Source organism: Zeus faber (assembly GCF_960531495.2).
Source record: "Zeus faber genome assembly, chromosome: 4".
Classification (NCBI taxonomy): domain Eukaryota; kingdom Metazoa; phylum Chordata; class Actinopteri; order Zeiformes; family Zeidae; genus Zeus; species Zeus faber.
The window spans coordinates 25237759-25250850 of NC_137191.1; the positions used below are offsets into that span (position 1 = coordinate 25237759).

Genomic DNA, 13092 nt, shown 5'->3' on the forward strand with positions numbered 1-13092 from the left:
GCCTGCCTTGCAACAGCGCTGGCAGAGAACTCTTAGATGTGACACCTGCCCTGTGGAGCTCGAGATGACAAGGAGTTTGATTCCCAGATTCTCTGACCGATGCCTTCCTGGACGAAGCTCTACGGCCCTCGAAGTTGGTGAAGTTCACCAAAGTATCTTGGTCGAGAGCGTCGTGCTTGGGCTCTGTCGGGGGCTGGCGTTGGCCGGGCCCAGATGGGTCGGTGGCATGAGAGATCGTTATCAGTTTAGCTCTTCTTTCTTTGGCTACGGGGGATGTCTGCGTGGCCCCTTGAGTACACAACGGCATGATTTGACACAGGAGCGTTGGAGACGGACTCAGTCTGATGATGGGGACGGTCAGAGTCGGAGTGGCGCTCGGCTTCTGCTCTTGAACGGAGGGCGATAACGATAATAAACCTGACTGCGGGACTGGGTCATTTAGTGAGCTGCTGGACTTTGGCTTCAGAGGGTGAAGGGAAGAAGAAGAATTTGGCTTTGGAACAGGACCAGGGAGGCACAGGCCGGGCTTCGCTGGGAGAGTCGGAGAGTCGTGTGTTTGGGGCTTGGCCCTGGGCAGCGTTGCCGATCTGTTGCCATGGTTTACATGCCAACGCTGACAAGACTCCTCCAAACAAAGCTGATTGGGAGCCTTGATTGAAACTGAGATGGACGCTCCACAAGCCTGAATCGGGGATCTGGAGCTATAAGGGAATTAAAACACCATGAGAGGAAGAGGTAAAAAAATATCCCTCACCAAAGCAAAACAGATAAATGAACGATTTATAAAGACAGTGCTGCATATACCTGTCACGGTTTGAGTAAAACTGTCCCTCCTTGTGTCCTTCTGTCCTTCTGTGCTGATCATCAAAGGACGGGATTTGGATGACCTTCTTTTTGATAACAGGAGAAGAGAGGGAAACGGGAAGCGGCACAGGAAGCGATAAATGTTTCTTCGGTTTCGGGGACGCACATGTTTGAGGAATCAAAGGCAGGGGCTGGTTAAACACATTCATGTTGTTGGGAAGAGGATGACTTAAAGCAAAGCCTGGGGATCAGATTAAGGATGGAGAAATTATGAAAATTCAATCAGATACCAATATTAACAAATCCCCTACATGCTTTTTTAAAATTAAAGATTAAAGACAATGACATATTGCTGTAGCTTGCACTAAGTTTACCTTATTTTATTCTCAATATTAACTATTCAAAAGATACATTCATTTCTCAAAAAGACAAAAGACAACACCGACCTGCTAATTCGCAGCTGTTGTTGATGATGACAGGAACATGCAAGGAATACAAAGAGAACACGAGAGCAGGAGAGAAACAGTAGGAAGTGCTGGGTCCAGAATAAGACATTCCCTCCATTCCTCTCATCTAAGGCCTCTCTGTTTGGCGCGCCCACCCCATCGGATCCCGTCGCTGTGAGAATCCGTCTGTGAATATGTTATCCATCTATGAATAACGTCTGCCGTTTGCCTCATGAACCATCCATTAGAGTTCTCATCTTCATGCGTTTTGTCAAAAAATCAAAGGCGGAAGACTACAGAATAGAGTTGAGCATAAAGTTTTATTTCAACATGAACGTAGGAAGCATTTGGCTATTAAAAAAGGAGGGGCGACGCCACCCACAATTTCCTCACCATGCTTTTCAGTAAAACATTAACGACAAGTAAAAGTGTGCACAGTTCAGGGCATTATTCTGAAATCCTGCTCCATTTAGGATAACTCCGGCACCTTAAACATTCTTGGCATTTATTTGGCACATATTACTTCTATAAAGACCCTGACAATAACCCGAGACAATAACACAGAGAACATGTGTTATTGCCAGTGTGCACTGACAATCCCTATGCTGATATCTCTCTTAATGCATTGCACTTGTGTCCATACATCACATTCAATGCACTACATGAGTCAACGTCATGATGGATGTCCAGAAATTGTCAAGTTACAAAAACGTATGAAAAGGTTGGTACACGAGTGACGATGGCATGGAATTTACATCAATCGCATATCTTCTCATAACAAACTGGCCATTCACATTTTCTAAAGGGTAACACGGCTACCATGCACCTCACTGGGACGCTCACATTTGCTCTCTCTCTGGTTCCTTTAAAAAAAATCCTTTAAAAAGGCCGCCTGGTCTTGGTCGCCTTCTCCCTGATCTCTACAGCAAATACAGTCTGAAAGGCATCAAAGATGAGCTTGAACGGGAGAACCAGGCCGACTGCTCCTGCCAAACACCATCTTTCCTTCTTTCTTTCTCTCTCTCTCCCCCTCTTAAGGTGCTGGCCTCCAACCCACAAATGTCCTGGCAGCGCTCCCATGCAGATGGCCTGTCCTCGTGGTCATATCAGGGCATTGCTATCGTCATCCCTGCAGTTGACGCTGGCCACTAGCGGGTGGTGACGGACCGTCTTGCTGCTCCACTTGTGGGCGTCCTGCAGCCCCGGCTCGAGGAAGTAGAGGCAGGCGCCAAAGCCGGCCAGCACCAGTACAGACACCAGCAGGTAGAGGGGGACGAACCAGTCCAGGAACAACATAGACATGCTGATTCTGAGGGGATGAGGGGTGAAGGGACAGGAGGTATAGACTTTTAGCAGAGAGAATTTGATTGCTCAGTATATTTGCTGGAGGCTGTGTTGAAATACTACAATAATTTAAGCTTTACCGAATCATGCATTAGACAAAGAAGACTGAATTGGATCAACTGGCAGCTGGTATTCAAAGGTTATTCATGATTTTGCAGGCATACTACTCCATACTATACTTTAATTGATACAGAAAGTATCAGGATATACAGGCAGAAAATCATAATAATTACAGACTTCTGCAAACAACAATTTTTTTGGGCGAACTGAAATACACTATTGAAAATCTCCCATGCATATGTACACACAATAGTGGCGGTGATGCTAAAAATAGCACATAGTAGTACAATCAATAGAGGGCTGCTGATCTGGTACATACCTGTAGAAGCAGCTGGATTGGTGGGAGCGGAGACGTTAGATAATGGCAGTCAGATGGATGATTAGATTATCTACGGACCTATCGCAAGGCTGCAGCTTTCGCTGCCTCCGCTAGCTGCTGACTTTGGGATAATAGAAACACAGGTGCTCTGCGAAAGCCACAAGAGGCAGAGGCTGCATGCGGGATCATCCAGCTCTTGGTTCTGACGTTTTCGAGGAGGGGTTGGGGGTTGCCATGACAACATCCCCACTGATGGGAGTGAGGATGGAGGGAGTGGGAGGGAAACTTATATAACTATAATATTTATTTATTTATTTATTTATTTTTTAGGAGGAAGAGGGGGAGGGTAGCAGGGAGAGCAAGCCCTTCAGATGTCTCTGGATGTTCGCCGCCTTGCATCTGGCTGCGTAAAATCAATTCCAGCCCATTTAACACGGGGGCCATCACACAGTTTGTGGCGTTGAGAGACAGGGGCCATATTTTTATGTGAGCAGCACCCCTCATAGAACGCCCGACTGAATACAGCTGCCGTGCAGAAAGGATTCCCTCCTCCCTGCAAAGTGAAAAGATTTTTTTTCCCCCTTTCCCTCTCTCCCTCACTCTCTCTAAGACAATGTGTGACTACAGAAACGATGGCCTACTTACTGCAAAAGTTCTACTTGTTAAGCTCTCAGCAAGGAATAATTTAAGGATTTATTTCCTCATATCGCAAACCCATTCAATTCGCCAACGCAATACACGTACACACCATGAATTATCAAGCAGTAATCAAGTTCTGAAGTAGATATCGAAATGAAATTAAAACAGGACACAGTACTGATTTTCAATAGAAATTGATGATTTGTCACAAAACAACACCTTTGAAATCAAATGAACCGACCGGCTCATACCAATGATGCAATGAAAAGTTACAGTAGTGATTTGCGTTGGTGTGGGAAAAAGATACTTTGAAGAACACAGTAGCCATTGTTTCAGCGTTTCTGCAGACGGTAAGAGGACCACCTGAAATTTAATCATTACCTTCATATATGTTCACAGAAAAACCCAAGGGATTTCGGTGAGTGCTCGATTTTCACTTACGCAGATTGAAAATGTGTGACTACACCAATAAGCACAACAGCGAGAGGACAAAGAACAGTGTAATGTGAACCCAAGCGTTGCAGATAGCATCCATGTGGAGGTGGCCATGTGTCCATTATAACTTGGCTTGGATGTGTGGGTCCTTTGCGGCCGGCCGAGTTTGAAGGGAATTTTAGTTTAATACTTGTGTGTGTGTGTGTGTGCGTGCGTGCGTGCGTGCGTCAACTATGTTGTCTCTGCAGAGGCTTTGTTCCGCAGGAAGTCAGAAATGAATGGAGCGACGGTCTCGGGCCGATTCAAGTGGATGTGGTGATCGCCCGGTACAGTCACCACTATGCCCTGAGAGAGCGAGAGAGAGAGAGAGAGAGAGAGAAACACAGATTGACAAACAGAGAGAAGGGCGGGGGGACACACACACACACACACACACACACACACACACACACACACACACACACACACACACACACACACACACACACACACACACACACACACACACACACACACACACACACACACACACACACACACACACACACCTCACTTATTTAGACTCTTAAATGTCAACGAACAGAAAAACAATTCCACATTTTTTTTATTTGGTTCCTTTGAAGGAGTACATATTTTCATTTATAGAAATGTAATATTTTTATGCAATATATATACACGTATATAATTATCTCTTGTTTTGGATAAAGAAATCCCACCATGTGCACCTCTTTGCCACCGTGCATGCGCATGTCTCTATAGTACATTTCCCTTGATTACTAATAGTAGTGAGAAATGGGCTCACTGTCCAAAAAAAAAAAAAAAGGGGGGGGGGGACATATGTGAGGGGATCCTCGGTTTATTTCTCTCATATAAGGGGTCCTTGGGTGAGAAAAAGATTGGGAACCCCTGATGTAGAGAAAGAAAAATCAAGTCTACCAGCTCGCTTTGTGCCGATTTCAACCACTAGAGGGCGCTGAGACACTCACTGTCTGCAATACTGATTAGAAGCGTGAATCTCATGACCAGGATTGGTATGTTTCATTAGAGAACAACCAAATTCCAGTTTGCAGCTCGAAAACCATGTTCTAGTGCACTAGAAGTTTAATCCATTCTCTTTATTTTACTGTTAATTTTTGTTTTTTTAGGTTCATTGTCGGTATTCTGTTTTAACACTCACATTCCCCAGGTATATACCGCTTAATTGAAAGATATGAAAATTCACCATTATCTTGACATATCTTTATTTAATTGTACAACAGTTAATTGTTCAGGTCTCTATTTCTTAAAATGTTCAACATTTTCAGGTTTATTCTTTTATTTCAATTTCCCTCAGATATTTGCACTTTTCATTTTTATATTAGTATTCTATTGTTTGTTATTAATACTGCCTTTTGTTTTTGGTGTGAGCTGCTGCGACATTGCAAGTCGAATGAATAAAATATGTATTTATCTATCTACTCTATGTTTAGATAATTATTACTTAATTGTCAAAAGAGAGCACTAACTTTAGTTCATCAGAATCATCATCTCATTCCTTTTCTCAGTCAGCACCATATTACTGAGTTGCCAGTATGTAGGTCAATGATGAGGTTCACGGCTATGAATATTCCCGCCGCTTGTTTTGGTGCTACCGAGCTGGTACAAAGGTGCTGGGTAGCACCAAATCATCAAGTATTTTCAAATACAATCTGCGGTGAATTTTTTATTCTGTTTACACAGTCGTAGTCTGAGTTTTGTTGGTTCGGAACACTGAAAATGCAAAAAGTAAGAACCATAGAACAGTGCACATGTAAAAATTAACACATTATTACAATGGCTGCTGATCAATCTTATGCTACCTTAAACAATCCTACACTGTATGTGATGCTGCAAAAAGCCTTTTTTCCCCCATTATGGTTGCATGCTTACGTTTTGGTTCCTGTAGCCCTGGACCAGAACTAAGGGAAACTTCTGTGGATCTGAATCTGGGTATTTCTTCTTGAACCCCTCCTCTGCACTGGAACAAGGCAAAGCATTTTTTTTAACTTGTTTAGTATAATGGAATATGATGTATGGTATAGCATAGTACAGAATTTTCCATTTGATATGGATACACACTGAACTTTGGGGCTCGTCACGCAAAAAAAACAACATTCATTTTATAAAATCTAAGGCACAAGTTTTTAGTTGGTGAGCCAAATGTACAGTAAATGTTTATTTTGGACCCAATGCAATAGTTTGGCATTGTGCTACAGGCCTTTTGATACTTTTTTTTTTTTTGGTAAACCTTTTAATTTTGTAGCAACTTGGGATTTGTTGTTTTTTGATTTCAATATATAAATAACAATAAGGGCACGTCTTACAGGACTACCAGAACACGGGCCTGTATCCGGGACTGCAGGTCCAGACTCTGCTCCAAACTGACAGGCACATTGTTTTTCTGAAAAAACATGAAGAATAAACATCAAGAACCATAATTACTCAGCGCACGTGTATTGCACTGTAAAGTGGTGAGGGGAGGAGGGAAAAACGAGACCTACGTACAAAATTGACCTGGAAGTCCCGTGAGAATACAACTCCTGCAAAAAAAAAAACAAACAAACAAAACAAACAACATTTAGCCAGAACCGAAAACTATGGACGAGGAGCATGGGGAATGCAGCGTCACACCTCCTTCCACTGGAGTCAGGCCTCGCTCCAGGAGGATCCGTGCCGACTGAGTGGAGAGAGCCGGGTTGGCTTCCAACAACCTGAAAGAAACGAGTCGCGCATCAGTTTGCTCATCAACAGCGTCATAACCTTGGTGAGAATTCACATTATTTTACCGCTCTAATGCCTTCTCGTAGGTGTAAACCCTCTCCTTCTTCGCCTCTTTCTTCTTTTCAAACCTGAGCACCTCGGTCGTGGCCTCCCTCATCAGGTCGGGGATTTGTTCCTGAGGAAAAAGAGGAAGCTGAAGGAAACCACAACAAAGCCAGAACCACAACCATGTCGTTCAGGTACAATGCAACAATATGAAAATACTTTTCTGCTACACTGGATGTGTAACTCAGTAATTCAAGATAAAAGGTTTTAAACTGGAGCCTTAAAACCAGATCTTCTTCAATAATATACACATTTCCCTACATTTTTCATATCAACAATGATCAATTGCATGCATTGGGCCACGGACCCCATTTGATACAATTATTTTCTCTTTTAATTGTTAGATTATGATTGAGTCCAAACTTCCACACGTGTCTACACCATAGATAGGGAGCACTCCAACTAGGATCACAACACTCACTATTCTACATTCTTGAACGGCGCTATCATCTTGTAAATGAAATAACGGTTTATCTATAATAGGCTACCAGGAGGGACCCCAACAATTTTGAGGTACCCCTGCCGGAGGTGGAACAAAACACAGCAATGTTTTTTTTTCCACCCCTTGGGTCTCCCATTAATGAGACGGATTCTTGGATAAAAAAAAAAAAAATTCTCTGCAAAAGTGTTTAAGTTGGTCCATATTTGAAAACACACCCAGTGACTTTATTTTATTATTGTTATATTTATTATTATTTTATTTTTAAGTTATTTTTAAGCACTCTTTTTTCCATTTTCAAGGACTTCCCGGAAAACAAATATAAGCCCTCGTCCGCATGTATATGGATATTTATTTTGGGGGGGGAAGAATAGGCAGATAGGACAGAAGGGGAATAAATGCGTTTACAGAAATGTCCATATACAAGTGGACGAGGCCTAAAGGTGAATACAAGCAGCGTTCTAATACCAGGTCTTTTGGTTCGAATCCGTAGGAGTCCAGCAGCACTAAGGCATCGACCATCTCTGGAAACAACGTGCTGAACTGCAGAACACACACACACACACACACACACACACACACACACACACACACACACACACACACACACACACACACACACACACACACACACACACACACACACACACACACACACACACACACACACTCTTCTGGATGAATAGTAATGAAAAGAGAGGACATGTCACAATTCGAACACATACCATTGTAGCGATGGCACCTCCTTCAAAAAAAAAAAAGAAAAGACAACAAAACAAATAAACAGGGGATGAGAGGTGTTGAAGTGAAGGCATGATAAAAAAAATTAAAAACTGTGATTATTTTTTGTTTTTTTGTGCTATGGTTTGTCAAAGAATTTTGGTGTTTAATCCACCAGAGTTCACAAAGTAACTGCCTGTTTTCAAGTACTGCCTGTTTTCAAGCCATGGTCATTTGATACATTGGTGGATATGAATTCAAATAAAATTCAAGGTTGAAATCTAGTCTGCTGCTCACCCATGCTGTGGCCAATAATGGAGAATCGCTCCCACTGGAGAGCTGCGGGAGAGATTTGCGGATTGCAGATTTACAAAAACAATAACCAGTTACCAAATGGTAATTGATAACAGATTGCTTGGTTATTTAAAGACAGTGGCAAATAACAGTGGGGAGGAAAACAAAACAAAACAAATTAAAAAAAAAAAAAAAAAAAAAAAAAAAAAACACACAGCAAATGATTCATATTTCGATCACGTCAGAGTCCTTTACACACCGTCCACGACCCGCAGAATATCAGCAACATAGGCGGGGTAGGAGTAGAAGACTCCCGCGGGCCGATGAGACGACATACCGTGACCCGCCAAGTCTACGGCCACATACCTGCACTCTGATCGGAGGACCAGGGAGAGACAAAAAGGAAGGATGGATGGCACTAACCAAGCACTCGTGTTCATTTTGTATGTTATTCCTCTCTAAGTAGAGTCTAGTGGCTGGAGATGCAGCCATATGAGACCAAGTTTTCACTATCCATTCCTAAACTTGAGAAGTCAGCCAAAGGACCTGATTAGATCTGATCCATTACATTTACAACAATATACACTTCACCCCAGTGCAGGGAAGTAATAAAGTACAAGTACTTGGTTACAAGCACTTTTGTACTGTACTTAAGTACATTTTTCCAAATACCCGTACTTGCATTTAAGTAAATTCTGTTTCGGAGACTTTAAACTTTTACTCCACTACATTTCAAAGGAAATATCTAATTGTTTTATTCTCCGACAGTCTCTTTACTTTAATGTAAAAAAAAAAGTATGAGTACTCATCTGCAGTAGACTACAGTACAACTTTATGCCGTTTTATATCAGGGCACTGGATGTCAGTAGAACAGGTAGGGGAGGGGATATGTGCATTTCTGTGCAGACAAACTACCATTAAAACAGCTTAAAAGTAAAAATAAAATAGCCAAATATTTTCTCCTAAGCACAGGATAAGTAAAAGGTCTGAATACTTAATGATTGGCACGTAATCTATTGAAACATTGAACATGTGTATATACATACACACACACACACATATATGTGTATGAATACACACACACACACACACACACACACACACACACACACACACACACACACACACACACACACACACACACACACACACACACACACACACACACACACACACACACACACACACAATAAGGTTCTTAGTAATCAACACTTCTGATACAATTGTCCGTATCAGTGGGTTGTGCTAGGGGCATGCATTTGCTTATACATTACCTTTAGGTAGCAGAGGGATGAGGGTGTTGAATGTACCACAGTTGTCAGCCCAGCCGTGCAGGCATAGCACAGGAAAGCCCTGGTCAGGACCCCAGACCCTGCCTCTCAGCTCTCCCCAGGCCACAGGCACAATGAGCTCTGGGGCATCACAGTCCATCCTACTGTATAGCCCTGTGGTACAGAAAAATGTACACTTTAAAAGGGGACCTATCATGAAAAACTCACCTGTCCAGTGCTTGTGCACATACAGTTGGGTCTCTGACGGGCCTACGAACACACAAACTGTGAAATAAGACAACCCACTCAGTTTTTTGTGAGCTGTCCATTTCAGAAAACATGTCCTTAAACGAGACGTTCAGCTTTGCTGCCCTAATTTACGTCACTTCAGTAGAATTAGAACCACCCCCCACCTGAGTAACTCCACCCATGGCTGGAGCACCACCAGCCCTGCCAGCATCAAAGCTAAGAGCTATGCATGGGAAGTGCTCCGTTGGCTGCAGGGACCAGCACAAATCTTTTAAAAGAAAGAGGAATTAATACCAACTGTCCGTGACAAAATAGCAGACGAGGGAAATGTAAGTATTTAAAAATTCATTCTGCTGTGTGTTTCTTTATGTGTGTGTGTGTGTGTCCACGTTAAGCTGACTGTACTGTGGGCTGCAACTCGTGATCCGCTCCACGTTTCTCCAAACAACCCCATACATGTATTTATTTTATTTTTCCACTTTCCGTAATTGAATGAAACAAAAAAGCCCAAAGCCCCGCTGTATCCCACGGTGCTCCAATCTCCACGCTGCTCCTGTCACACTGCAGTCAAGCCAGCCTCCCCTTCCAAAAACACGATCAAACTAGCCCCCACGTTGTTTTGCGGTATGTGTATATATTCTGATGTTGATTTTCAAAATTAAAACCCTCTAAAAAGGTCAGATATGAGCTATGTTACCTTTGATTTCAGATTACTACAAAAAGGAAACTTCCTGTTCCCAAAGTACAATTCCATCTCAGAATGATAGCAGACCACATCAGTATGTCAAGCCTGTTTCACACATAGTTCCCAGTAAATTACTGGGATAACCTTTCAGGCACCGCTGGTCATTTTCGCTATTCACACATGCAGTTACATTTAGGAACATTTCCGCCTTGCACCTTTTTACACATGCATTGGCAATGCCGGAATAGATACAAGGGACAGTCCAGCAGGTGGTGGTAATGCAACACTTATGTATGCAAACTGCCACAAGACTCAACAGAAGAAGAAGAAGAAGCAGAAGCCGATGGGGCTAGTCTGGACGGAAGACGTCTCTTATTATTGTCAGGAACTTGGAGGGCGAGGAGCTGTTTTTGTCCGGTGCCAATGTTCTTGTCATGTTTTTAATGTTCAACAACTTTGCGAAAACAACTAGTGTTTTTCCACGCTCTACTTGAATCAGAGATACGCATTAAAAGTTTCAATTTCACCCTCTGCGTGGACTGAGAGGAGCTCCCTTATTTCTGAATCTGTCCAGTTTCCAGCCATTCTTGAAAAAAGGAGCTTGTTTGTCAACAAAATAACTTGTATGCTTGTTAGTTATCAAATCACCCACGAAAGAATTGGTTCTGATGTTGACTTTCAAAATTAAAGCCCTCTTAAGTATAAAATGATGAGCGTTGTTCCCTCTGATTTAAGATTAGAATTAACAGGAAACTTTCTGTTTCCACAGACCAATTCCACCTGAGAATTATAGTAGACCAACTCAGTGTGTCACTCATACAATATGAGGAAATTCTGATGATATTCAAAATTAAAGCCCTCGAGAATGTCATATGCGAGCTGCATTCTCCCTGATTTCAGATGCTATTAAAAGGAAACCACCTGTTTCCACTGAATAATATCCACTTCAGAATGATAGCAGACCACCTCAGAATCTCACTCAGACAATATCAGGACATTCTGATGGTGATTGCTGGTAAATTCCTATCTGAATACAGCCATACAATTTGCAGGCGGTAGTTATTATTTTTCTGCTATTATTAATTTGATTTATTATTGAATAATTATTAATTTGCTTTCTTTAGTTATTAATGCATTTTCATTTATTCATTCATTCATCCATTATTGACTGACTACTGAATAAATATGAAATCTCGGGCGTTGTTTTGAAATCAGTTATTTTACGCTCTTACCGTAATGCCTAGAACATACTCCTACCGCAAAACGTGGCGGCGAGTTTGAATGTTCTTTTTGAAGTGGAGGCTTTTTTGACCGCAGTCCAGTCACCACGGTGAAAGTCGGAAGAAACTTTTAAATGACGCCTTGTAGATCTAATGGGGAAAATATTCAGCAACTGGATTGCTTATTTCTTGCCTCAAATGTGTTCAAAAACAGATGTAGATGGACTGATTAGGTGAAATCAGTGAACGTCACAGTAGTAAGTACAGTAGAGTAAATACAACAAAACCCGGAAGCAATGCTCAAACCCCATTGGCTTACAAAACTAGGGGCCTCGGGAGGGTGGCTCCTGCCACTGTAACAGCCCGTTTTCAGACGTGGTGGACGACGCTGTTTGTTTGTTTGTTTTTTTCCCCCCCTCAGAAAAAAACAACTTTAAAAACATGTTTTGGGGACCTCAGAGATAATATATTAACGTGGTCAAAATAATCATAATGGTCTAACAAAACAGTTATTAATGATTTAACAACAATCAACATCAACAAGTAAAGACCAAAAAGTACAATGACTTCCTGTATTTTGTAGTTACTAAAGAAATTAATATAATTTAAAAAATAAAATAAAATCGCCCAGCGCGAAAGACGATCTTACCGTACGCTCACACCAGAAGCAACACGCTGCGGCAAAGCGGCCGGAAGTTATTCCGATGGGAGGCGGCAACGACAAGCGAGGAGCCATGGCGACGGGAGAAAGTTGAATGGCTTTCAACTTTGTGCTCATGAGCTCAACGCGAAACCGTGATAATGCGTTTCCGTTGGTCCGTCCGCTAAAAAAGAAAGAACGAAAAACAAACCAACCCTTGACTTCGGTGCCTACCGAACTTTTTGCTTTCCCACCAAACGTTTGTTCCCAAAAGGGAGGAGAAGCTTATTGTCGCAGGAGCCGGTTTCCCTGTGCTGGACTTTAAGATGTGTTGGTTGACAGAGATGTCATTTATGAAAAACGATGCGGGAAGAAGATTTTGGACGTAGTTGGGATCCCTGGTGAGCTTAATTTCATGATGCACTGAAGTAAAAAAAATGTGAAAGTCCAAGTTTGGTCTCTGTTGAGACTGCTTGTACTTCCATCCGATATACAGTATTGCGTCATAGCACAAGTCACATGGTCAAAACGCATGGGAGTATTTTATGAAAAGTTAATCTGAGGTATAATGTAAATATACATATTAAACTATATATAGTACATGTGTGTATAAATATATATCGCTTTTTCTAAGGCTACTGTGTAAATGTTTTTAATCATTCGTATTACGACTGCAAGAGAGA

General features: G+C 42.0%; 1 protein-coding gene across 1 annotated transcript; it reads right to left on the reverse strand.

Annotated features, from left to right (window-relative positions):
* Window positions 1–3892: 3892 nt before the first annotated feature.
* LOC307229304 (serine hydrolase-like protein) lies at window positions 3893–12669 on the reverse strand. The gene is made up of 12 exons (XM_079999275.1): window positions 12419–12669; window positions 9619–9789; window positions 8604–8717; window positions 8348–8389; window positions 8056–8075; window positions 7799–7873; window positions 6852–6961; window positions 6697–6776; window positions 6571–6605; window positions 6390–6466; window positions 5956–6043; window positions 3893–4392 (listed from the first exon to the last, which is right to left on the reverse strand). The coding sequence occupies exons 2-12, from the start codon at window positions 9773–9775 to the stop codon at window positions 4279–4281; spliced, it is 912 nt and encodes a 303-aa protein (XP_079855401.1). The 5' UTR covers window positions 9776–9789; window positions 12419–12669; the 3' UTR covers window positions 3893–4278.
* Window positions 12670–13092: the final 423 nt, after the last annotated feature.